We start from the raw sequence: 24,053 nt of genomic DNA on the forward strand, positions 1-24,053 counted from the left end.
CCCCCGTCCCCCGCAGCGACCTGCTGCCGGCACTCTCCCTCTCGCCGCGCTCTCGGCCGCCTGAGCGTCGCCCCACGCCCGCTCCCCTGCAGCCGACCGACTCGGCGGAGCCGTGGGCCCGGAGCGTACGACTCGAGCGCCGCCCCCAGATCTCCCAGTCCCGCGTCGGCGGCCACACCTGCCTCGCGCCGGCCCCGCGCGCCACTGCCCTGCGCGTCACACCCAGAGCCGCTCGGCGCTCGACTGCAGTCCTCAATTCGCGCCACGGAATTCGCGCGCAGACTTTGGCGGGTGGGGGCGGGGCCGTGCGAGGGGCGGGGCCCGGGCGTCGTCCGCGCCGCCGCTGCCTCCCGGAGGACGGTGGGAGTTGTAGTCTCCCGGGTGGGAGGCTACTAGGAAAGGGGTGAAGCAGGGTGAGCCCTCCCGCAGAGCACGATGGGAAACGGCCCGAGCCTTCCCTCGCTCCGGGTGGGCGGGTGTAGCTGCGGGTCCGAGAAGTGACTGGCGGGGAAAGAGGGAGCTACAGGGGAAGACGCTGCGCGAGGCACGGCGGGAAGAGAGGCGGGAGACCGCGCGGGGCATCCCGGGAGCAAGGGCCGGGCCTGGCCTCGGCGCGGAGCATTGTGGGAGGTGGACGCCGCGCCGGGGCGGGTAGGTGAGTGGGGAGGGGCGGGAAGGGTGCACATCTGGGGGAGGGGAGAGGCACAGCTGGGTGGGACAGCGGAGATGGGAGGGCCCGCCACAGGAGGGGCTGGGAGGGCTTGGGGAGGCGGGAGCGGGCTGGCAGGGGTTGCACGGAGGCGGGAGGCGCAGCTGGACGTGGGGGAGCATCCGGGGTGATGAAGCCCATCTGAGGACGAGGGCTTCCATGTCTAGGACCAGAACGCACTTCTGGGGAGTAGATAGCTGCAGATGGGAGGTGGGAGCTATTGCTGGACTGGGGGGCGCGTCTGGGCAGGAGGGGGGCACAGACCGAATTTTGGTGACACTTCTGAGAATTGGCTACAAGTGAATGGAGCACACACCTGTGGGCTAAAAGTACATACTGGATGTGGGGAGGACATCTTGGAGGCAGGGGCTGCAGCTGTATGTGACGACTGATGGGGTCACATCTGGGGCAATAACTGGTTGTCGGAGACACATGCAGGGAGGAGGGAGGCACAGGTGCGTGAAGAATAAAACTGGGGATGAGAGGTCAGTGCCTGGATGTGGGAGCAGATCCAGAGATGGAACATCTTTAGAAGAGGGCACAGATGGGTGTGGGTTAGAGCCAAGTGTAGACACGGGGCGGGGGGGGGCGGGGGGGTGTCACATGAATGGGAGCAACAAGAGGTTGCAGCCAAGTGTGGAAGATACATCTGGAGGTGGAGAGGAGGTCTTAGCTGGAAGTTGGGAAGAGATTCGAGAGATCCACCATTGAACTTAAGGGTTATATTTTGGGAGAGGAACCACAACTGTACCGAGGGGCACATCTATAAAGGAGGGGGCCAGAGCTGAAATTAGGGATCAGGATGACAGGCTCCAACTGTCCCAGGAATACTGCAGGCATGGGAGAAGGCCAAAGATGGAATGCAGATTCATATCCACATACTAATGGGGGTGCATCCCATCCTGGGCCCCGCCTGGAAAGAGGCACCAGCACCAAAGAGGCAGGCGGGTAATGAAAGAAGCGGGATACCCCTGGTGGAGATGGGTCTAATATCTACGTTCCCCTCTTCCACTCAGGCGCCCCAGGATGGAGTCCCCACCCAGCACAGCGGGGCAAGAGGAGCAGGAGCTGCGGGAGCGTGCCTTCTTCTCATGGGCCGAGTTCAGCCGCTTCTTCGACGCGTGGTGCCAGCAGCGGCTGGCGCTCTTCTTCGTCAAGAGCTCCATGCACCTGGCGCGCTGCCGCTGGGCCAGCGCGCCCCCACTCTACACGCTCATCGACGTTCTCAAGTACAGCTACGTGCGGCTCGTGTGCAAGGACGTGCGCGCGCCCAGCCGGCCCACCGTGGGGTGCGTGAGCGGTGCCGAGCCCTGCTGGGTCCTGGGGGGAGGGGAAGCGAGGGGGTAGAGAGGCAGAGAGCCCCTGCATCAAGAGACAAGAGAAGGGGAGGGAGAGATGCCCACTAAAACAGCTAAGTACACCTTGCAGGAAGTCCCGGAGAAAGGGGACAGCCAGTGAGCTGGAAGGACATACATAGTAAGTAGCAGGGAGGGCTCCAACAAGACTTTAGTAGGGACTTAATAGAGAGTCAGAGTGAAATGCATACACTGAAGAAAGGCCCCTCCCCTCACCCAAGACAGAAAATTCCAGAAACATGGAGACATGGAGCCAGAGACACCAGCCAGAATCAGAAAAATGGTTGAGAGCCAGGTTTGGGACACATACAAAGAGATGAGAGACAGACTGAGCTGCAGAGAAAGCCACAGGACAGAGAGAGAAAGATCCATCCATTAATTTGGTATATACAGGGCCAGGTCCTACACGAGGGCTAGAGATAACTTTGCTGGGGAGAAAGGGTGTTGAACAGGATAGACCAATCCCCTGCCCTCCCGGAACTTTCAGACTGGACAGGAAGGCTGACGTTGTATGAACAAGCTCACAAATAAGTTCCCTCCAAGTGGAATGCTACAAGGGGCAATTGAAAAATCCATGAGAGAGATAGGAGATATAGCCAGCTGGCCAACGATGTTTTAATTGACCCCAGTTTTAAACCAGAGCACTCCCATAAAATATTTGGTCTCCAGCTTTTCTTGAAACACGGGAAGAGGCTGAGCCCACATTCTTGCGCGGCAGACGGCCACTGCAATTAGACCAGGCATTGGCACTCAGGTGTGCCCCAGACCCCACCACTCTCTGTTACCTCACACTTAGTCCTGTCACTTCCCTCAGGCTCTGCCTTCCGGCTGCCTGAGACCAGCTCCACCACTTCCAGGGTGGGTGTCTTTGGGCCACAGATATCCCATCTCTGAGTCGGGTTTCTCCTCTCTGAAGTGGGGTTATTGCAGAGCTGTTGGAAGGTTACCATGAGCCCAAGGATGGGAAGGAACTTCCCCCCCGCCCCAGTGCCTGGAACATTGGGCAGTTGGGTAAAGAACACATGTTCTAGAAGTCAAGAGCACAGACTTGGGTGCCAGCAGCCTCGCCTCCTGTGATTAGCCAGTGACACTGAGCAAGTGACATCACCTTTCTGGGTCTCAGTTTCCTGACTTGGGAAAACAGAGGAAGGGATGGTACTGATCCATCTCCTAGGTTTTGTGAGGATTCAATGAGCTGATAACATGCAAGTCACCAGAAGAGCATCCAGCACAGAGTGAGTGAGCACTTTGGAACAGCAATTCTCACCATAATTTTTTAAACATTTATTGAGAGATTACTGTTCTTGGTGGTTTACTCACTGCTTACCTAGAAACAGAGACTCAGAGGTCAGGAAGCAGAGCAGCACCAAACACACATCATCACAGAGAAATCTAGAACATTAGAGCTTGTGAGCCACTTAGGCCTAATCTAGAATCTCTTAAAAGAAGCCAATTCAAAGTAACTTATTGAACACCTACTGTGTGCATGCTCTTTGCTAGGCATTTGGAACCCAGAGTTGGCCTCTGGTCTTGAGCAGCAGAGAACCTAATGGAGGAGAAAAAAAAAATAAAAAGGAAATTGGAAATAAGGGCTCACAGTTGTGAAGGAGAAGAAGTTAGATGGTGGGAGGGAAGAGGACAAAAGAGAAGTGGTCAGTGCAGCTCCATCTGAGACCTTACAGAGTGCTTCTGGAAGTCTTCCTGGAAAAGGTGACCAGTAAACAGAGACTGGAAGGATTCTCTGTGTTTATACATTTACATATGTATGTATTTGACTTAAACGCATGGCACTTACTATGTCCAGGCACTATCTCCAGTGCTCTGCAATTCTCAGAGGGAGCCAGGAGACAGGAGGGGCAGGACTGGAGATTGACAGGCTGGTGCCCTGACTGGGGAGATAGTGGGATAGTGTCTGGATGGGGACCCCAGGAGTGAGGGTGGTTGGCAAGCTGGTTCAGAGATGATGACTGGGGGCCCCATCATTTCCCAGCCCGTCTGTCCCCCCAGCTGTTCAGACAGCACCTCTCCAGGGTCATAACCCAAGGACAGCCCACAGGCCAGGGTCCTAGGGGGCGTCTAGTGTGTGAGAAAAGACTGCAGATGTGGGCAGAATGGTATCAAAGTCTCGACTTGCAGGGCTGAGTCCAGGGGCCGGGATTTATCTTGGGGGAGCCCTGGGAGGGCTGAGAGCAGGGGCAGCTCTGGCCGAGGATGATCCCTCCTGTGGCCGTGTCAGGGACAGACTGGAGGAGACAGGCAGGAGGCCAGCGAGGAGCTGGGGCTGAGGGGCCCCGAGAACGCACATCACCACATCACGGCTTTCTCCCTGGCCACTCTGTCCCCCTATCTCAGACGTTGCCTGGCAACCTCTCCCAAATCGCCACCCTGCCTCTCCCCCCTCCCCAGCCTTCTGCTCTGTGCCCACCCCCCACAGCCTCTCTCAGCGCTTCCCACTCTAGAATACACACACCAGCCTTTGAAAATACAAAGAGCTTGGGAACCTGAAAGATCAAGAAGAAATGGCACATGGTGTGCAAAACAGCTCAAAGCGGTGGTACTTTTAGAAGAAAAAAAATTGAGGAAAATGGGCTGGTTTTTTTTATCAAGTGCTATGTACCAGCCCCTTGTCTAAAGTACTTTGCATAACGTAATCCTCTTCTGTACTCCTCTCAATAAACCTGTGAGGTAGAATTCTTCTTAGCCCCAATTTCCATGTGAGAAAACAAGCACAGAGGTTAAAGGAATTTCCCAATATTGCCCAGCTGCCCAGAGGGGGAAACTAGGATTGGGACCCACACAGTTTGACCACAAAGCCCATACTTTTGTTGCCTCTCTCTTCCCTCCCCTCCCCCTCATCTATATTTCCATCATGGATTATCAGTATGAGAGTTGAATGTGGTCCTGGTGCTATGCTGTGTCCATCCGCTTTGTTTCAAGCACCCGCTGTGTGCTGGATGAATGTGTTTTAGATGCCAGGGTTTCAGTGGTAAAGCACTCCATTCAGTGAAGAGCATGCGTTACGGATGGGCATCACTCAGATCATCACCCCAGTGTGTGGTGAAATCTGCCCAAGCCTGGGGATGGTCAGCAAAGGCTTCCTGGAGGAGGTGGCGCTGGTTCTGAGTTGTGAAGGAGGAATAGGAGCTAACTAGGTGAAAAGAAGGGAGAAGGATGTTTCACGAAGAAAGAAAAAACTGAGTTGGTGGCAGTGGGAATGGGGGGAAAGTGGATGGTCTGAGGAGTTCAGAAGGCATGATAGACAAGACTTGGTGCTGGGTGGCTTGATGTAAGGAGCAGAGTGCCTGGGTGCTGGGGGTTCGTATGTGCAGTGGAATTGTCTTTTCTTAGTAAATACTGAGCGCCTCCCAGGGACCAGGGGCTGTTCTCGGTGCTGGGGATATAGCAGTAAGCAAAACAGACAGTGATCCCTGCCCACGTGGAGTTCACACGTAGAGGTGGGTAGCATTATCCTCCCCAGCTAGCTGTAGAGAAATTGCAAAAATTGCGTGTTGAGGCCACAGTAGACAGTTATATTAGATCCTGGGACCCCAGAGGGGATGTGCAGTTCTCTGGCAAGATGCACCACTTCACGGAGCTGTGACCTCCCTTGAGTGGGGGCTTGTTCTAGGGACTGAACCACTCAGGCCAAAAGAAACCAGACCAGAGAGTTTCACAAAAGCCTGTGAGTTATCCAGGGGAAATGTGTCAGATAAGAGCCCCGTGAATGGGCCTTTTTGGTAGATCAAAAATGGGTCGCACATTGGGAATGTCTTTTAGTTACCTAACACCACTGTGAGGGCTCCACCTTTGTATTTTATTTATAACGATTTGTATACTTACAATTTTTCTAATTTTGTGTTATTTTTGTCGCTTCCAATAAGGCCAAAGGTCTTGAGCTTTTTATGTAGACTTTCAAAATCTGGCAGGCTCCTGGTTTTACTTTACCTCTTAATGTATGGAGCAGAAAAGGAATGTGTCAGGGATTTCCTTCTGGTTTAACAAAGGCAGTTCTTAAGTATTTATACTAGAGATTCTTGGGGTGTGTTCTGAAAAGGATCACCCTTCCAGGGGGCCATTTGGAAACAATTTGGGAGCATTTTAGAGGATGCTACTGGCATTTAGTGCCTGGGAGTCAGGCTTCTTAACTACTTGCCACGCCCTGGACAGTCTATGTTACAAGGGTTGACAAGCTGTGAGGACCTTGGGTGAAACCCACCCTGCAGCTGTTTTTTTGTAAATAAAGTTTTATTGGAACACAGCCAGACCCATGCATTGACATAGGATGTATGGCTGTTTGTACAATATAGCAACAGGGTATATTTACTGTCTGTCTTTTTGCAGAAAAAGTATGCCAATCCCTGCTCTATAAACATAAACCTCCTACCAAAAATGCCAATATCATCCCTTATGGAGAAACATGGAACCTCCTTTCAGAAGCAGCTGTCAATTTAAGTATTATCAGCAGGGAAATACACCCCATTTCCCACCCCCACATTCTCTTTCATTTTTTATGATGCTCCTTATAGCTCCCTGAGTGATTTCAGCTAATGGGCCATGCCCTGCTGTTTGAGGGCCATTGTCCTAGACAGGCTCTTGCTCACACACAAACGGATAAGAGAGTTGGTTATCATTGGAGCATTATTTGTAAGAAGGGAGAGCTGGACACACCATGCAGTTGGCAGAGGGGTGCCTGGCTGGCTCAGTCAGTTGAACATGCGACTCTTGATCTCGTGGTGGTGAGTTCGAGCCCCACCTTAGCTATAGAGATAACTTAAAAATAAAATCTTTAAAAAAAATGCAACATACAGTTGGCAGAGTTGGGAGTGGAATAACAGGCAGGAAAAGGACTGAACCAATGTTGAAAAACTAATGAGTGAGAAAGCAAGTTGCAAAAGTATATAGAGAGTGGGGTTAGCTTCCCATTGCTGCCGTAACAAATTATCTCAAACAGGACAGCTTAAAACAATGCAAATGTGTGATCTTGCAGCTCGGAGGGCCACAAGTCCAGCATGGGTCTCCCTGGGCTAGAATCAAGGTGTCTGCAGGGCTGGCTCCTTCTGGAAGCTCTAGGAGAAAATCTGTTTCCCTCCTTCTTCCAGCTTCTAGAGGTACCCGATTCCTCAGCTTGCGCCCTCCCCCCAGCTTGCTGTTCCTCATCCAGCAGAGAAGCATCTCTCTCTCTCTCTCTCTCTCTCTCTCTCTCTCTCTCTTTGACTTGCCTCTCTGGCTGCTTGTTTCTGTCTTCCGCTTATAAGGACCCTTGTGAGTACACTGAGCCTACCTGGGTAAACCATCATCATCTCCCCATCTCAAGACCCTTAATTTACACACCTGCAAAGTCCCTTTTGCAATGCACAGTAATGTTTGCGCAGCTCCAGCAACTAGGATGTGATCAGGCTGTTGGTCTGCCTACCATACGCTAGAAAGAAAAGGTTTCCTAAGTAAACTTTTTAAAAGCATATCACACATTTAAAAAAGCACACGCATCGTGTGTATGTAATTCAGTGAATTTCCCCAAAATAAAATGCACATGTAACCAACACCCAGACCAAGGAAATACACGTGCCAGGTACTAAGAAGCACTCCCCGTAGAGTTAGCCACCCGAGGGTAACCACGATCCAGTCTTCTGACAGCAGCGGCTACCTTTGCTTCTTATTGAACTTTTGCTAAACCTGATACATGGTGATTTATCATCTTTTTTGCTGGGCTTTCACACAGCTGATCTGTGAGATCTGTTGATGATGCTGGGGATAGTAGTGGCTTGTGCATTCTTACTATTGGTTAGGATTGTGTGTAAGGATATATCACTTTCCTACTCTACCGTTGGATATTGGGCTGTTTCAAATACTTGGCTAATATGAATAGTGCTGCTGGAACATTCTAGTACATTCTTCTGGCACCCATCTTCAGGCATTTGTCTTGAGTGGAAATACTGGGTCACGGGGAGGCACATGATCAGCGATAGCTGATACTGTCACACAAGTTTCCACAAGTGACTTACATTTAACACTCCCATCGAAGAGAAGTTAAGTGTTGCGCTTGCTCTACCTCTTGGTCTGTGCTCTGTGTTTATTGGGTCATTCTGGCGGTGGTAGACGCATTTGCTGGGGGTTTGCATTTGCATTCGGTAGATAACTGAGGAGTTTGAGCACCTTTCCATGTATACAAAGTTTTAAAACCTAGAAACCTACCACCCACTGTTGATGGGACTGAAAAATATATTCAGGAATGCAAGATACCCAGTTTGGGAAGTGGCTGCTTTGGGGGACCCAGGAGGGAGAGGACTTTGTCGGGACAGGGTTCACAGAGGTGTTCAGTTTGCCATTGCTAAATGAGAAGTGGATACAGAAGTCTCTGAAGTATTGTATTTCTTACAGTTCTTTGAGGGAAATAAAATATTCATTCACTTTTGATAGAAATGGGGCAATAGGTGCAGAGGTGTGGTAACACTAGTGCCCGCCACGTTGCAGACAGAAGTTAAGTGTTTCCCATACATCAACTCTTTCAATCCTCACAATAGCCCCACGAGAAAGGCACGATGATGATTATTTCCCTTTCAACATAGGAGGAAACTGAGGCACAGAGACCTGAAGTGACTTGCCCAAGGTCACACCACTGGCAGATTCGGAAGGCCCTCTCTTCTTCTCGATGTTTGCAGCAGTTCTTAATTTTAGAAAATGATAATTAAAAAGGAGAGAGAGAAAGGAGGACGAGGGCAGAGGGTGATGTGACGGCGGCGGTGGTCATTCCTCCCGCAGGCCCCCCCAGCCCGGCTGCCCGGCCTTCATCATCGTCAAGCTGAGCCCGCTGCGGGACCGCCTCGTGGTGACAGAGTGCCAGCTGACCCACTCGCACCCGGCCTGCCCGCTGGAGTTCGCCTACTACTTCCGCCCGGGGCACCTGCTGGCCAACGCCTGCCTGCCCGTGCGCACCACCAACAAGATCTCCAAGCAGTTTGTGGCTCCAGCTGACGTGCACCGCCTACTCTCCTACTGCAAGGGCCGCGACCACGGCGTCCTGGACGCCCTACACGTGCTCGAGGGGCTCTTCCGCACCGACCCCGAGGCCAAGGTGGGGTCTTGGGAGAGGCAGGCAGGGGTGGGGGAGAGCCACACTCCAGCCTCGCGGGTCATCCATTCATTCATTCATTCATCACCCCCCATCCATTCACTCCTTCCATCCATTCTCCCGTGCGGTCATTTGGTCATTCACTAAGTGCTGGTAGCAGCTTTGGGGGAGGCAGCAGCCTGCCAGACACACGTGCTCCCTGCCCTCAGGAACCAAAAGAGCTTTCTGCCCCGACCAGGGATTCTGCACCTGTAGGGTCTGGTAGCCCCTGGCCACACGTGGCTATTGAGCATTTGCAATGTGGCCAGTAGGACTGAGGAACGGAATTTTAAATTTTATTTCATTTTAGCTCACTGAAATTTAAGCAGCCACTTCTGGCTGTTGGCTACCTTTGCAGAGGAACCTGCTAGAATTACCTTGCAGTTGTAATGGGAGAAAGCCACAATAGACAGACACACTGTGATACTATGTCAGTAGGGTTGGGGGTAGGAAGAAGAGGCTACAGAAAGTGCCATTGAAAGAAAACCAAACCACACACATAGAAAATGCACAGATGAGAAGAAGTACATGGATGGAGGAATGTTCACAAAATTAAAACAGCCCATCCCTGCCACCCAGATCAAGACTCAGGAGGGAGGGTCGCCTTTGTCACCTAAGGTGATAGAGTGAGGAGTGTCAGGGAGTATAGGGTGCAGATGTGGAGAGGGACAGTTAGTTGTAAGGGTGCTGTTGTATTTTGAGTGGTCAAGGAAGACATCTCTAAGAAAATGCTGGTGAAGCAGAGGAGACAGAATGGAGGCAGGGGACCCCCCATCCTTCTTCAGAGGGGCCGGAGTTCCAGGCAGAAGGAATAGCCAGTGGAAAACTGGAGGCTGGAGCATTTCTGCTATTCCTCCAAGAGGGATCGTTGTGCTGCTTTGATCCAACTTCAGAGCTGGGGTGGGGCGGACAAGGAGGAAGGAGGGAAATTAGGTGCCCCCCCACACCAGCTGTGCTTTTCTCTCATGCATGGAAGAGGTCTCAACTCAGAGTAGTGACACAGTGTGAACCCACTCTCCAGAATTAGACCCAGAGCACTCCCCTCACCTCCATCTCCTGCTCAGGAATCAGCCGTGACTCAAGCCACCAACCCAAACCCAGTGCTCTATCCACACATAATATCGATGATAATCTCAGTTAACATTTATCAAGCACTGACGATGTGCCAAGCACTACCTTGTATGCTTTGCATATTATAATTCCTTTAAATCTCACAAGAGCATGTGGAGGAAGGATTTCACCATTGTACCCACCACCCACCCCCGCAATTTTCTAGACAAGGAAACTGAAGCCTGAAGCACAGAGAGGTCAAGTCATTGGCCCAAGGTCACACAGCTACTTAATAATGGAGCTGGACCTCAGACCTACACAGTCTGGATCCAGGGCCATGCTCTTCACTGCTCGCTATTCCCCAGTTTGGAAATGAGGCTTGGGACCCTTCTCATAGTTCTGGCCTCCAGAGGCTTGAGAGTCCCACCCAAAGCAGTTTGTTGCTCTGTACAATGGGGATACATGCCACTGGTTTTCGCTGAGCTATTATAAACAGCCTTGGCTATCTTTCCTGGAAATATGCATGTAGGGTTACCCCTGTGAGAAGCAGCTCACTGACAAATGAAAACCTTCAATGCCGAGGGGTTGTCCTTTTAACTTCCAGGTTGGAGGCTGCCATAGAATCCAGGCTAAACCAAGGCTGGCTCCTGGGTCTGTGTTTTAGTCTACCTTATACTGTCAAAGGAAATGAGGAAGAAGTTCTGGAACACCAAGGAACAGACCTGTGAAAGGTTTATTCCTTTTCTTTTTTTTAACATTTAACTATTGACTTTTTGAATATGTAACACATTCACATCCTTCTAAATTCAAAAGGTACTAGAGTTGGTGGTGAAAAGTTGCCTTGTCACCTCCTGTCCCCCAAGTCCCCCCCTCAGAGGCCACCAGAGCAGCAGTTCTTCATACATCTTATATATCTTTCTATTCTACGGCTCAGGGTGATCCAGGGGACCTTTCTATGATAATAGTAATGATCTGTGTCTGTGTTGTCCAGGACACCAGCCCCTGGGCTCGTGTGCCCATCGAGCACTTTGCAATGTGGCTAGTATGATGGAGGAACTGGATTTTTTATTTAATTTAATTAATTGCCATTTAAACAGCCCTATGTGGGCTAGTGGCTTCCCATTGAACAGCACTGCCCTGTATGTATACAGATAAGTTTGTGTCTTTAATTTTATTTCTACTGGCTCTCTTCCTACCCCCAGCAAAGTAGCATATTAGACATACTTTCTTGCATCTTGCTTTAGATGTTGGGACTGGTCACATGTCAGCTTCTTTCATTCTTCCTCTGAGGCTGGTCAAATCCCCCTGAGAAAAGCCTGTAACGTCTTGCCTGGCAGGGGTAAAGGCCAGGCTGCCAGCTTCCGGGAACCACATGGGGGAAGAGAGTTGAGGAGCTAGATTTGGGGCAGCAGGATGCACAGACACCCAGTCCCTCATCAGCTGTACCCATGGTCCCCGAGGCCGGTGGCCCTTGCCGTTCTAGGCTTTTCACAGAATAAACCTCCAGCCACCAGGGAGTGAGAGGAAACTTGGCTTGGAGAGGTCTGCTTGCTTCTTAGACAACCATCGACTTGTCTAATTTAACCTCCTCCTGCCGCCTAGCACTCTGCCAATTCCTTTTGAAGATGCTACTGTTGGTCCTCGGCATTTTGCAGTTGCTGGCGCAGGAATCATGGGGCTTAGGATTTGGCTTTTGTTTTGCGGGAGATGGGTAGTGTCTTGTCCATCTGCTTGCTGGCTTCCCAAGTTTGGTTCCTGTTGTCTCCTTTTCTATTGCTCCTGTCTTTAAAAAAGAAATCCTTTTCTATGAAGTTCAGGGAAGATAAAGTTAGAAGATTATGATCAACCTGTCACCTTTACATGGCAATTTTGCATTGCTCTTTTCAATTATGAGATATAGTGAATGAGTTCTGTATTATTTATTAATCTGCTAAGATAATAATTCTTTGGTTCCAAGACCAGGCTAAGCAACAATCAGATTATTATGCTCTCTGCTTCCCAGCAGTCTCCTGTAGGAGGGATGACTTTGTTTCTGGTTTTGTTTTGGGGTTTTTTGGTTGTGGTTGTGGTTTTGGATTTGGTTTTGTTCCTGTTTTGGAGGGGTCACTTTAAAAAGCCAAATGCCTAGGTCCCCCTGAGTGGAGATGGCCTGCTTGGTCTTGGGAGAGGGTCCCATAAGAGCTAGTGTACCCAAAAGCCACTGCCACAGTTTGTGGGCAAGACTGAGTAGCCACTTCAACCAGGGAGATGTTAAGACCTTTTATAATCTGCCCTGAGGCAGCAGTGTTGGACTGAGGTAGGGTAATCAGCAAGCCAACTGGCTTTCTGGGCAGAGATGGACCTTGCACAGAAATGTTGTAACTCCTGTCATAAGTACACTTTGCCTTCTGAGAAAGGGCAACGTTGATCCACATCCATAAAAGTGTGCCACTTTTAGGAATACTAAAAGGTAAACTGATATAGTCACTGTGGAGGACAATTGGGCAAGATCCATGAAAATGACCACTTTGGCCCCTCTCCCATTGCCAGGAATCTGTTGTGCAGACATAGTTACACAGGTGAAGAATGACTTACAAGGTTAATCATTGTGGTTTATGGAAGCAAGAGATTGGATGCAACCAAAACCCCACCAGTAGGGTAATGGTTCCAGAATCCTGGGACATCTATCCCTGGAATACCCCACAACTTTTAGACAAGAATGCTAACAATGCTAACAACTGTGGCAACTGATCTGAACAGATCTCTGGGGCACATTTTTAGGTTAACAATGGCAACCACCAAAAGCAAGGAGCAAAACAGTGCGTAACATGCTGTTTTGTGTATAAAAGGAAGAAAATGAGACCATCTAGGTGGGCTTGCTTGCTTGTGTTCACATAAAGAAACTCTAGAAAGTACTGAGGAGGTGGATGGGCGTAGGAGTAGCAAATGGGACTGGGTTGTTGGAAGATGATAGGAAGAAGAACGTGGCTGTATGGCTTCTATGATTAGACTTTCAGACCCTACGGAGTTTTGCACAAACAGATCATTTTATTTTACTTATTATTTTTTTTAAGAGACAGAGAAAGTGTGAGCAGGGGGAAGGGCAGAGAGAGAGGGAGAGAATCTCAAGCAGCCTCCATGCTCAGTGCAGAGCCCCATGTGGGCTCCATCTCACAACCCGGAGATCATGATCTGAGCTGAAATCAAGAGCTGGAGACTCAACCAACTGAGCCACCCAGGCGCCTCTCAAATAGTTCATTTTATTGTATTTATTTATTTATTTTAAAGTTTTTATTTATTTATTCATGAGAGACACAGACAGAAACGCAGAGACATAGGCAGAGGGAGAAGCAGGCTCCCTCCTGGAAGAGCAATGTGGGACTCGATCCCAGGACCCCAGGATCACAGCCCTAGCCAAGGGCAGACGCTTAACCACTGAGCCATCCAGGTGCCCGTCAAATAGTTCATTTTAAAAGAGGAGGTGAAAAATAGAGAATAGTCCCAATGCACTATGCTCCCCTGTTTCTCTCTAGAAAAGAACAATCAGGGGGTGAACAATAGAGAATCTTAAGACTGTGTCAGTCAGGAGGGCCCGGGATTCGCTGTCCCAGTGACCAGCCCTCAAACCTCAGTGGCACCAAAGTTTATTTTCTGCTCACACTGCATGCCCGCCACGGGTTGTTGGGAGACGTGCTCCTCATCAGAATCCTCCCAACATGGTTAGTGTATCTGTCAGGAAGGACCGTTGGGGCTTCTGCACCCAGGTGACACACCACGGCAGGTCACTTCCACTCATGTTTTGTGAGTCAAAGCAAGTACATGACCCTGCCCAACTGCAAAGCAATGGACGGGTGGACTCTTGCCAAGGGCTCGAGACAGGAGAGCCACGATTAATTGGCACATGGTCAAGGGCAACCATAGAGAGGACGGATAGAGGGCTGTCCCACCCACAGTCCCCCAGAGCCCAGTCTGAATCTGGGCTCGTGTTTCCCTGGTCGTAGTTCCTTGCCCGCCCCCCACTTGTCTTAACCCCTCTCTCTTCATGGCTCCCCAGGGGAATATCCTCTGTGCCCTACAGCTTTTGTACCTTAGAGCAGCTATTTTCTGGGTGGTACAGTAACAACTAGAAACTGATTTTATTTGTTTTGTTAGGTGCTAAAAGCTTTAGATACATTCTGGCTGGGCATGCAACAAAGTTACTTCCTTCTGCAAGCCTTAGTTTGTTCATCTGTAGAATGGGGATAAGAAGAGGTACTACCTCATAGGATTGTCAGGGTTGTTCTATGAGGATTAAGTCTGTGTGTGTGTGTGTGTGTGTGCGTGTGTGTGTGTGTAAAATATAGTTAAGTAGGAAGCCCTGTGTGTTTAGCTACTATTCTTATTCCCTCAAGTTCTTTTTCCGGACAGTCTGGAGGATAGTACTTTTCTGATCATGTGAAAACAAGATTGTGCTCACACGTAGGAGGAGGTGTGGATGAAAAGTATTTAGCGGTGCTGTTTCTGATATTCACATTTGTGGAATCCACTCTGTGGCTGATGCATCCCAGTGCCCCCGATCTATGTGTCTGAGGTAATACCTACCCTCACGTGAGCCCTCATAGCTGCCTACCACATGCCCTTAGAATCAGGCCCGTGGGATCACTCTCATGAAGGCCAAGAGGGTATAGTGGTCAGGAGTGCAGACTCTAGGCTCAAGTGGCCTTGGGTTCAAATTCCAGCTCTGTTGCTTACTACCTGTGGGACCCTGGGTAAGTGACAGAACCCATCTGTGCCTCAGTTTTGCCATCTGAGAAATGGGAATAGTCATAAGAGTCCCTGTTTGCAGGATTGTTGTGGGAATTGAAAGAGTTAATGGCCTTGTCAAGGAAAAACCACTTCCTGTTTGGTCTGTGTTCTCCTGAGCTCTCCATGTGCCTGGAATCATCACGTGTACATTTATTCATCTTGGGTTTGCAGGCTGCTTCTTCCTACTCTAAGAAGCCCTTTGGGCCACCCTCAATTCCTGAACCGGCACTTGGCACACACAGCAGACTTGTTCGGTAAATATTTGGTAGAAAAGTTCATTCATTTACGTATCCCCCACCTTCAACAAATGCCACCCCTCGGTGTCACCTACACATCTCCCTCTGCTCCTTGCTTCCCCCCCCCCAACCATTCTGAGTAATCGAGGCTCTGATCCCACCCCACTATCTCTTAGCTCCACGGCTTTGGCCAACTCACTCCCCTGGTGTAGCTGGGGGCCCTCGGACTGGCCTCAGTTTCAGGGCTCACAGAACTCAGCAAAGCTGTTATACCCTCAGCTGTGGCTTATTACAGCAGCAGGACAGAATAAAATCAGCAAAGGGAAGAGGCGTATGGGGTGGAGTCCAAAAGAGACCAGGCTCGAGCTTCTAGCTGTCCTCCGAGTGGAGTTGTGTGGACACAGTTTAGTTCTGCCAGCAACGATGTGTTAACAGGCACAGAGTCTTGCCAACCAAGCAAGCTCATCTGAGCCTTGGTGTGCAGCAATTTCACTGGGGTTTGGTCACATGGACACGTCTGACTGCCTGAGTGGCTAACCTAAGTCTCCAGCCCCTCTGGAGGTCAAGCTGATACTGTGTGACCCCCACCATAGATCACCTTGTTAGCATAGACTGTCTCGAGTGGCCCAAGGCCCCCAGACACTCTTATCAGGCAGGACATTCCTATGTCCCAGCATCTGGGCAAGAGCCAGAACTTCCTTTGGAATATGCAGTTTGGACCCCCAGGTGGGTAGAATTCATTCTTCTCTACACACCTGGAATATCTTTAAGGAAAATGATGGTGCCCTCTCGGCAATGGCTGTCACTCACTTGGAGGGCCCCACGCCAACCTTAGCCCCCTTAGCATGCCCTCCACACTCAGGTAATGATAATAACGGCTGACAATAAATCGTGACCTCGTACCACTTTGAGGGCTTTGTGCGAATCAGCCCATTTAATCCTCATAGTGATTTTGTAAGGTCAGGGAGATGGTGGACTCCACCTTTGTAGATGTGAAAGGCTGATGCACAAAGAAGTTCAGACACTTTCCCAATGCACACAACCAGTGTGTAAACTCACACAGCTGGTAAGAGGAAGCACCTGGATTTGAATCCCACAGTCTGTGAAGGAAAAGCTTCCATAGTCTCTTTAGAAAGAAAACCTGAGTTCAGAAATCAAAGATCCCTTGAAGAATGGGAGCCAGCTTCTAACTCATCGAGTGCTTGCTTGCCTTCTCTGGAAAAATCTCAAGGCAAATACATTTCGCTGTATTTTCTTTTCTTACTCCTGACTCCCCAGAAGAAACAGACATGATCTCAAGACTATAGGAACATGTCACTCCTTTTTTTTTTTTTCATGTCACTCCTTTTTAACAACTGTTATGACAACTTTTACCTTTGCACTAATTTCTACACTCACGTTGACAGACCCTTCTGTGATGGTGCAAATGTCCTGTATCTGCAGCATTCAGGAGAGCAACCACTAGCCTAGGACTCATGGGACCGATGAACCGAATTTTTATAGGTTGTCAAGTATTAATTTAAATGTAAATAGCTACATGTGGCTAAGGCTACAGGCTTAGAGCCCTTCTGGATTGAAACATTTGCAGAGATAAATCAATCGTAAAGTAATTATAAATGTACAAATTCATGACGGTTGAAAAAAATCGTAGTGGGGTAATAACTAATCCAGCAGAAAGTTTTCCAGGCTTTTTCATAAAATTTGGTGAATTCTAATACTAGTTAAGATGCTGAATATAGGATTTCTGGGTTGGGAAAGCAATCTCCTTGTTCTTTATGGACTCTACTAGACCTCTTTTTTTTTTTTTTTTTTAATCAGAGTTTTTTATTTCTCCTTGAAAGCTGAGAATGACGCAGTGCTTTTTTTTTATTTTTTTAAAGATTTATTTATTCATTTTATAGAGAAAGAGTGCTCGAAAAAGCGCAAGTGAGGGAAGGGGCAAAGGGAGAGAGAGAAAATCTCCAGCAAACTCCCTAAGTGGAGAGATCCACACGGGACTTGATCTCATGACCCTGAGATCATGAGCTGAGCCAAAATCAAGAGTCCGATGGTTACCTGACTGAGCCACCCAGGTGCCCTGATGCAGTGCTTTTTAACCATCTGATAGGAGGAGGTTGGACGATAGCAGCGCGGTTTGTGGTGAGATCCATGCTTTCTTGATTCAGATCCTGGTTCTGCAGCTGTGGGTCAGCACTGACAGGGACCAGCAGAAGGAGTCCGTTACTGCCTGCCTGCCCCATTCAGTGGCTTTTTTTTAAGGTTTATTTATTTATTCATGAAAGACACACAGAGAGAGGCAGGCTCCCCATGGGGAGCCCAGTGCGGGACTTGATCCCCACCCCATCACGACCTGACCCAAAGGCAGATGCTCAACCACTGAGCCACCCAGGCATCCCATTCAGTGGCTTTCGTGCATGGTGATGCTAGAGTGGCTGAGGCCAAGGAGAAAGAGAGGGACAGATGAGGTCCAAGGACCTGATCACCCAGCCCACAGCATGGTGTGAACTCTGGGTGGTACTTGAAGTGGAATGTGAAGTCCTGGGAAAGGAAAGGTTTTCGAGCAGGGGAGGGAGTGAGCTGATCAGAAGTTTTAAAAATGAAACAGAGATGGGGCTGGTTGGGGGGCAGTGAGAATCAAGTGTGGCTTTGGGCTGCCAATCTCCAGGGACACTGGAGATGTCCAATGGGCCATGTTCCTGCAGAGGCAGTTCAATAGATGGACCTAGAGCCTGGAGATACAGAACTAGGAGTTATCAGCTGAGAGATGAGGAAGGCCATGTGACCAAATGAGATCACCTTGGCAGAGTCTAGAGACAGGAAGGAGGAGAAGAGGAGCCAGTGGGTGCTCTGCAGCTCAGCAACATTTAGAAGTGGAGCAGGGGTGGAGGAAGGCTGAGACAGGCAGAGGAGACACACGGGGGATGCCTGCGAGGAAGGAGGACAGCCAGGAGTTTTGAGGATGATAGGAGCCAAGAGTGATTTGTGTTCCAGAAAAGGGTCAGGGTCCCAGTCCTCAGTGCTGCTGAAAGACAAGTCAGACAGAAATAATAGTGGGATTAGATACGCACCAAGCTTTGGACACAAATGATCTCATTTTAGCCTCTCCATGACCTTATTCAATAGACATTACCTCAATTTTGCAGCCAGGCAAAGTGAGACTCAGTGCAGGGTCCCACAGCTAGTAAGAGACAAAGCGAGGATTTAAAACCAGACTCTTCCCTGAACTCTAGAGACGTGGCCAGAGGATATTGCTGCACACTTACGCATGCCTTCATTCGGAATGTATGGAGCTGTCGCTGTGGGCGCCATTCAAAACATTAGGAAAGCAAAACACAACATCCCTAACCTTGTGACGCTTCCCTGTTAGGACAGGCAATAAGCAAACCAGCAAGTAAAGATGTGACATGCTTCGGGGTGGTTGAATGCTATGGCCAATCACGGCTAGAGGGAGCTGGGGTTATTTGCTTGGAAGGGATGGTCAGAGCAGACCTTTATGAGGACATGATCTCTGAGCAGGGGTGATAATTGCTGTAATTATGAACACTTTGAGAGCACTTACTTTTGGTTGAACGAATATTGTAGAATATTAATGTATTTTTGTGCCAGAGCAGTATTCAACAATGCTTTAATTCATTTCATCCTCACAGAGATACTCTCTTCATTTTGCAAATGAGATGGAGGTCAGGGAAGTCTTGGGAAGCCACACCGCCAGGAAGCGGGGGTGGGGGTGGGGGCTCCAGGGTCTCAGCCCAGGCAGTCTGGCTCGGGGCCCTAATGTGGACCTGACCCTCCAAGCAGGAAGGAACAAATTTCCAGTTCCCAGAAGGAGAAGTTAGGGGAACAAGGAGAGTAAGGACGAAACTGAGGCTCAGGTGAAGTCACCAGGTTCGGAAGTGGTGGGGCCGGGACTCAAACCTAGACGACCGGGTTTCTAAGTCTATGGATTTAGTGCTAGACGGGGCTCTCAAACTGAGCATGCGTGGGAATCCCCTGGAGGGCTTGTCAAGGCGCCCACCGTGGGGCCCTCAGAGCTTCTGACTTGGCAGGGGGGCCTAAGAATATGCATTTCTGTCAAGATCCCAGCAGGTGACGCTGCTGCTCCAAGGCCTACACTTCTAAGACGCTGTAGACTGCCTCTGGGCGCAGGAGGAACCTAACCTAACCTAACCCAGTTCCCGGCCTACCCTCAGGCTCAGAGAGGCTGTCTCGGGTGCAGAAATCTCACAGCTACTAGGCGGCGGTGCAGGCTCTCAGACCCGGGCAGTCGGCCTCCAGAGGTCGCGTTTTTAACCATTTCACACACACCCCCTCCGGCACTGCCTCCTGCCGGTCGGAAGAATAAATGGCCGCACGCAGGAATGAATGGATTCCCATTGCCCCCGGTGGGGGGTGCGGGGGACCCGAGATCCCGGAGCCGCCGGCGTCCCCCGACCTGTTTCCCTGCCCCCCCCCCGCCCGCAGGTGAAGCTGGTGTTCGTGGAGGACCAGGCGGTGGTGGAGACGGTGTTCTTCCTGACGTCGCGCACGCGGGCGCTGCTGCGGCGCTTCCCGCGGATGCTCCTGGTGGACCGGCTGCCGGGGCTGCAGGGCGCGCTGGACCTGCTGGCGGTGCTGTGCGTGGACGGAGCGGGCCGCGCGCGCCAGGCCGCCTGCTGCGTGGCGCGCCCGGGCACGCCGAGCCTGCTGCGCTTCGCCCTGGCCTCGCTGCTGCAGAGTGCGCCCGACGTCAAGGGCCGCGTGCGCTGCCTGACCGCCGGGCCCGAGGTGGCGGCGCAGCTGCCGGCCGTGCGCCAACTGCTGCCGGGCGCGCGCGTGCAGATCTGCCGCGCGCAGGGCCTCGAGACGCTCTTCAGCAAGGCGCAGGAGCTGGGCGGCGCCGGCCGCGAGGACCCGGGCCTGTGGCCGCGCCTGTGCCGCCTGGCAGGCGCGTCGTCGCCCGCCGCCTACTCCGATGCGCTGGCGGAGCTGCGCGCGCACGGCCCGGCCGCCTTCGTCGACTACTTTGAGCGAAACTGGGCCCCGCGCCGCGACATGTGGGTGCGCTTCCGAGCCTTCGAGGCGGCCCGGGACCTGGACGCGTGCGCCCTGGTGCGCGGCCACCGCCGGCGCCTGCTGCGCCGCCTGAGCCCCTCGCGCAGCGTGGCGCAGTGCCTCCGCGATCTGGTGGCCATGCAGTGGGCTGATGCGGCAGGGGAGGCGGCGCCCGAGGGCGCGGACAGTGGGGGGCCGTGGCCGGAGGGCGAGCCGGGGAGGGGAGCCCACGTGGAGAAGGAGAGGGGGAAGGGCCTGCAGAGCGGGGACTGGGGAGGAGCCCCCAAAGAAGGAAGTATATGGAGAGGCGCCCAGCTGGAGAAGGAGTGGCCCCGAGGTTTGGAGGCCAGAGACCCGGGAGGGGCGCAGTTAGAGAGTGAGATGGGGAGAGGGTTGCAGATCCAAGATTGGAGAGAGGTCCAGGTGGAGAACCAGAAAGTGAGAGGGCTAGAAGGGAGTGTCTGGAGAGGGTCCCCGTTGGAGAACGAGCAGTGGAGAGGGCCAGAGATCAGAGATTGGAGGGGGGCCCCGCTGGAGGATGAGAAGGATTGGGGACCCGAAGGCTATGTGCGGAGAGGTGCCCGGTTGGAGGACTACGGGCTGAGCGGATTGGAAGGGTATTCCTGGAGGACCGCCCAGCTAGAAGAGCAAAGGATCAGGGTGCTGGAGACCACAGACTGGAAGGGGACCCAACTTGACTCTGAGAGGGCCCGGAGTCTTGAGGGGAGCACCTGGAAGGGGGCCCAGCTGCATGATGAGAAGGCTCGTGGACTGAAAGCCAGAGAGTGGAACGGGCCCCAGTTGGAAGCCGAGAAGGGAAGGGGGCTGGAGGTCAGGAACTGGAGGGGGCGCCATTTGGAGCTGGTCCCTGAGAATGGAGACCAAAGGGAGCCCCAGTGGGGAGATGAGAGGCAGAGAGGGCCAGAGATGGGAGAAGAGAGAGGAGTGCGGTTGGGGGTCAAAAGAAGACGGGACCTGGAGGATGTAGTGCTGGTCCAGCTGGGGGACACAAGGATGGCAGGCCTGGAGAATGGAGAGGGAGCCCCACCTGCAGGCCCCAAGAGCCGAGGAGGACAGGGGGTGGAGTGTGGGGGCACTGGAGGGAGGTGTCTCGGACTGGGGAATGGGGTCACGTGCAGCACCCCCATGGGGACTGCACTTGAGGGGGACCCAGAATGGGCAGGGACAAGGAGAGCACACCTGGCCCCCGGGGAGGGCCCGCAGGAGGGAGGTGAGGAAGATGGCCCGAGGGAACCGAAGAGGCCTTGCTGCCCCTCGGCAGAGGAGGAGGTGGACTGGGAGCCCCTGGCCAAGTTCCGGGCGGCCTGCGGGCCAGAGCTAGCAGAACTGGTGGCCGAGGAGCTGGCCTTTGCCAGGCGGCACGGTACCCGGGGTTTCCACTGGACTGGGGCTGGGTTTGCCCTTAAGGATGGCACCTCGGACTTCTTCCTGGACAGGGCTCTGACACGCTGCAGCTGCTCCATCCACGCCGCCCGACGTCTGCCCTGCCGTCACCTCTTCGCAGCGCGCCTCCTCACCGGGGCAGCCTTGTTCCACATGGACCTGCTCAGGGACTGCTGGGGGAGAGCCCCAGAGCCCTGACCCTTCAGGCCCCTGCCTGCCACCCTCCGCTGCGAGGGCAGGAGGGCGTTCTTCGATCCCAAAGATAATAGGGCTGAGGCCAAGGAGGCCACCCCAGTCCCTCTGGCCACCTCCTGTGTCATCCAGAGACCTCACCTTGGCCGTTTGCCTCTCTGGGTCCGCAGGGAGGCTGACAGCGGTCTCCGAGGTCCTGGAGCCACAGTGTGGAAGATGGTGGTGGCCAGGATGGCTTCTGAGGGCTTCCCTCAGGAGAGGAAATGTGTGATGAGACGGGGGTAGACAGGGTCAGACCGGGGCAGAAGGAAGGATGGGACAAGGCTGAGGGAGGGGGGAGACAGCAGGCTATGGGGAGAGCCCAGGCAGGAGCAGATGGTCAGTCCAGAGAGTACAGGGGCAAAGGAGAAAAGCAAAGGGGAATGTAGGAGGACAAATGAGGGTGGGGGGTTGGGGGTGGAGAGAAACTGACGGGGACAAGCGGAGAAGAGAGGATAAGAGGAGAGGCAGAAATAGGGGAAAAGCAGAGGGAGGCAGGGGAGAAGGAGGCCAGGGGTGGAGGACAGAAAAAAAAAAAGACACACAGAAAGAAAAGGTATGGGAGAGGGGGAGAGAAGGAACAACAGGGAGTGATTTGAGAGTCCCCAAAGCCTGGAGATTTGGATCCCCTTGGCCTTCTGGTTGGTCATTTCCAGAAGAGACTAAATGAGAAAGGGCGTCTCGGGGGATGGGTCAGAGGCTCCGGACTATTGTACTTCAAGATTGGAATAAAACAGTATTATTTTGGTTTCTGCACTGAGTTCCTGGCTTCTGGGGCAGGGGGAGGGGGGAAGTCCAGACCAGGAGAGAAATTGAGTGGTCCGACGTTCCTTCTTCCATTCTATCAACAAGACCTCCTGGGGCCAGATGGAATGGAGGGGCCCAAAATAAATCCACCCTCCCACCCCCTGCCACTGCTTCAGCTCAGCAGTCCTCCTCCCTTGTGTCCACATCGACCAGTATGCTAGGGTGGCAACTTGCCAACATCCGTGGATTTTGGCAAATCAGTCCAGCCAGTCCAGTCTCAGCCACTGTGGCCAAGAATGGTTTAAGAATGGCTGTGTGACCCAATCCAGGCCAATGGGTCTGCTCAGGGTGGGAGACTTCTAAACCTTCTCTCAATCCCAAGAAGCCCCGGAATGAAAATGGTCAGGCTTAGACCTGATTGGGAGCATCTTGGCGGAGCGTGAGAATGCAGCCAGTGCTGGCAGTGACAGAGCCAAGAGATGCCCTCTATGATCACCCCCAACACCCCAGGAGGTGGGCATGGCGCCCATTTTCCTGCTGTGGAAATTAAGTTGGAGAGATTCAGTGACTTGCCAAAGGACACGTAACAGCCCTCCCCAACCCAAACATTCACCCCTGCACGACCATCCGTCCCTTGAGAGAGCGTGGCAGGGGGAGACGGAGAGAATCTTAAGCAGCCCTACGCGGGACTTGATCTCACGACTCTGACATCATAACCTGAGCTGAAATCAAGAGTTGGGCGCTTAACGAACTGAGCCACACAGGCGCCCCATTATATGTCCCTAAACTTCCAATCGCAGCGAGTATGGATGGTGTCATACACGACTGGCTTCCGTCCCGCGCTGTCCTAGCGCTTGCTGAGGCTCCCCATCTCTGAACCTTAGTGTCTTCGCGTGGAAAACGGGGATAATAGCAACTCCCCAAGGCCGGCTGCAGAATTGAAAATAATGTGCTTATACTGTCTGGTGCACGCGAAGCGCATCGATAATTGGTTATTATATAACTGTTTTCTTTTTGAAAGACTGAAGATGTAGGTTGACGTTTGGTGTTGCTGCAGGGGGAGGGTCTCCCAGTATTAGTCAGCCCGGATCCACATCAGGATAAAGAAAAGCCGGGCCACCGGAAATGTGCGGCGCATGCGCATTGGGGTGGTAGGAAGCGCCGCTGCGGGGAGGTCCCCGGTGAACCAAGACTCCCGGGAACCGGGGGGCACCAGGCGGGAAGGGTGAAGATCGCAGCCCTAATTGGGCGGGGGCAGCGACAGGGAGGTGGCAGAGTCTGGTGAGACACTGGTCGGATCTGAAAGGCACCAAGGGAGCCAGCGGTCCCGTCCGTCCCTAGGAGAAGAGGGACTCCCTTTCCGCCCCCCCCCCACCGTCGGTAATGGTCTCGCCCGACTCCCGTTCCCTTCTGCCACT

At 52.3% G+C, this 24,053-nt stretch overlaps 2 protein-coding genes across 19 annotated transcripts in view; one reads left to right on the forward strand and one right to left on the reverse strand.

Moving 5' to 3' along the window:
• Window positions 1-503, reverse strand: part of LIG1 (DNA ligase 1) — a 39,002-nt gene extending 38,499 nt beyond the window's left edge. For 4 of the 12 annotated variants that reach the window (XM_072756031.1, XM_072756008.1, XM_072755992.1 and 1 more), the window contains exon 1: window positions 183-503. The gene's annotated coding sequence lies outside the window, so the exon portion shown is untranslated. Of the gene's footprint in view, window positions 1-20 lie in introns of all 12 variants that reach the window. The other 8 variants (XM_026013858.2, XM_026013861.2, XM_026013860.2 and 5 more) reach the window with 8 other exon arrangements.
• ZSWIM9 (zinc finger SWIM-type containing 9) lies at window positions 379-22,640 on the forward strand. Of its 7 annotated transcripts, none has more exons than XM_072755930.1 (4): window positions 501-651; window positions 1,726-1,998; window positions 8,824-9,136; window positions 19,684-22,640. In XM_072755930.1, exons 2-4 carry the CDS (start codon window positions 1,736-1,738, stop codon window positions 21,853-21,855), a joined length of 2,748 nt encoding a protein of 915 aa, XP_072612031.1. In that variant the 5' UTR covers window positions 501-651; window positions 1,726-1,735; the 3' UTR covers window positions 21,856-22,640. The 7 variants fall into 7 exon arrangements, with proteins under 7 accessions (XP_072612038.1, XP_072612031.1, XP_072612021.1 ...); XM_072755920.1 differs by having other exon boundaries at window positions 570-655; XM_072755923.1 differs by lacking the exon at window positions 501-651 and adding an exon at window positions 825-919.
• Window positions 22,641-24,053: the final 1,413 nt, after the last annotated feature.

This window comes from Vulpes vulpes, chromosome 1 (genome assembly GCF_048418805.1).
Source record: "Vulpes vulpes isolate BD-2025 chromosome 1, VulVul3, whole genome shotgun sequence".
Lineage (NCBI taxonomy): Eukaryota > Metazoa > Chordata > Mammalia > Carnivora > Canidae > Vulpes > Vulpes vulpes.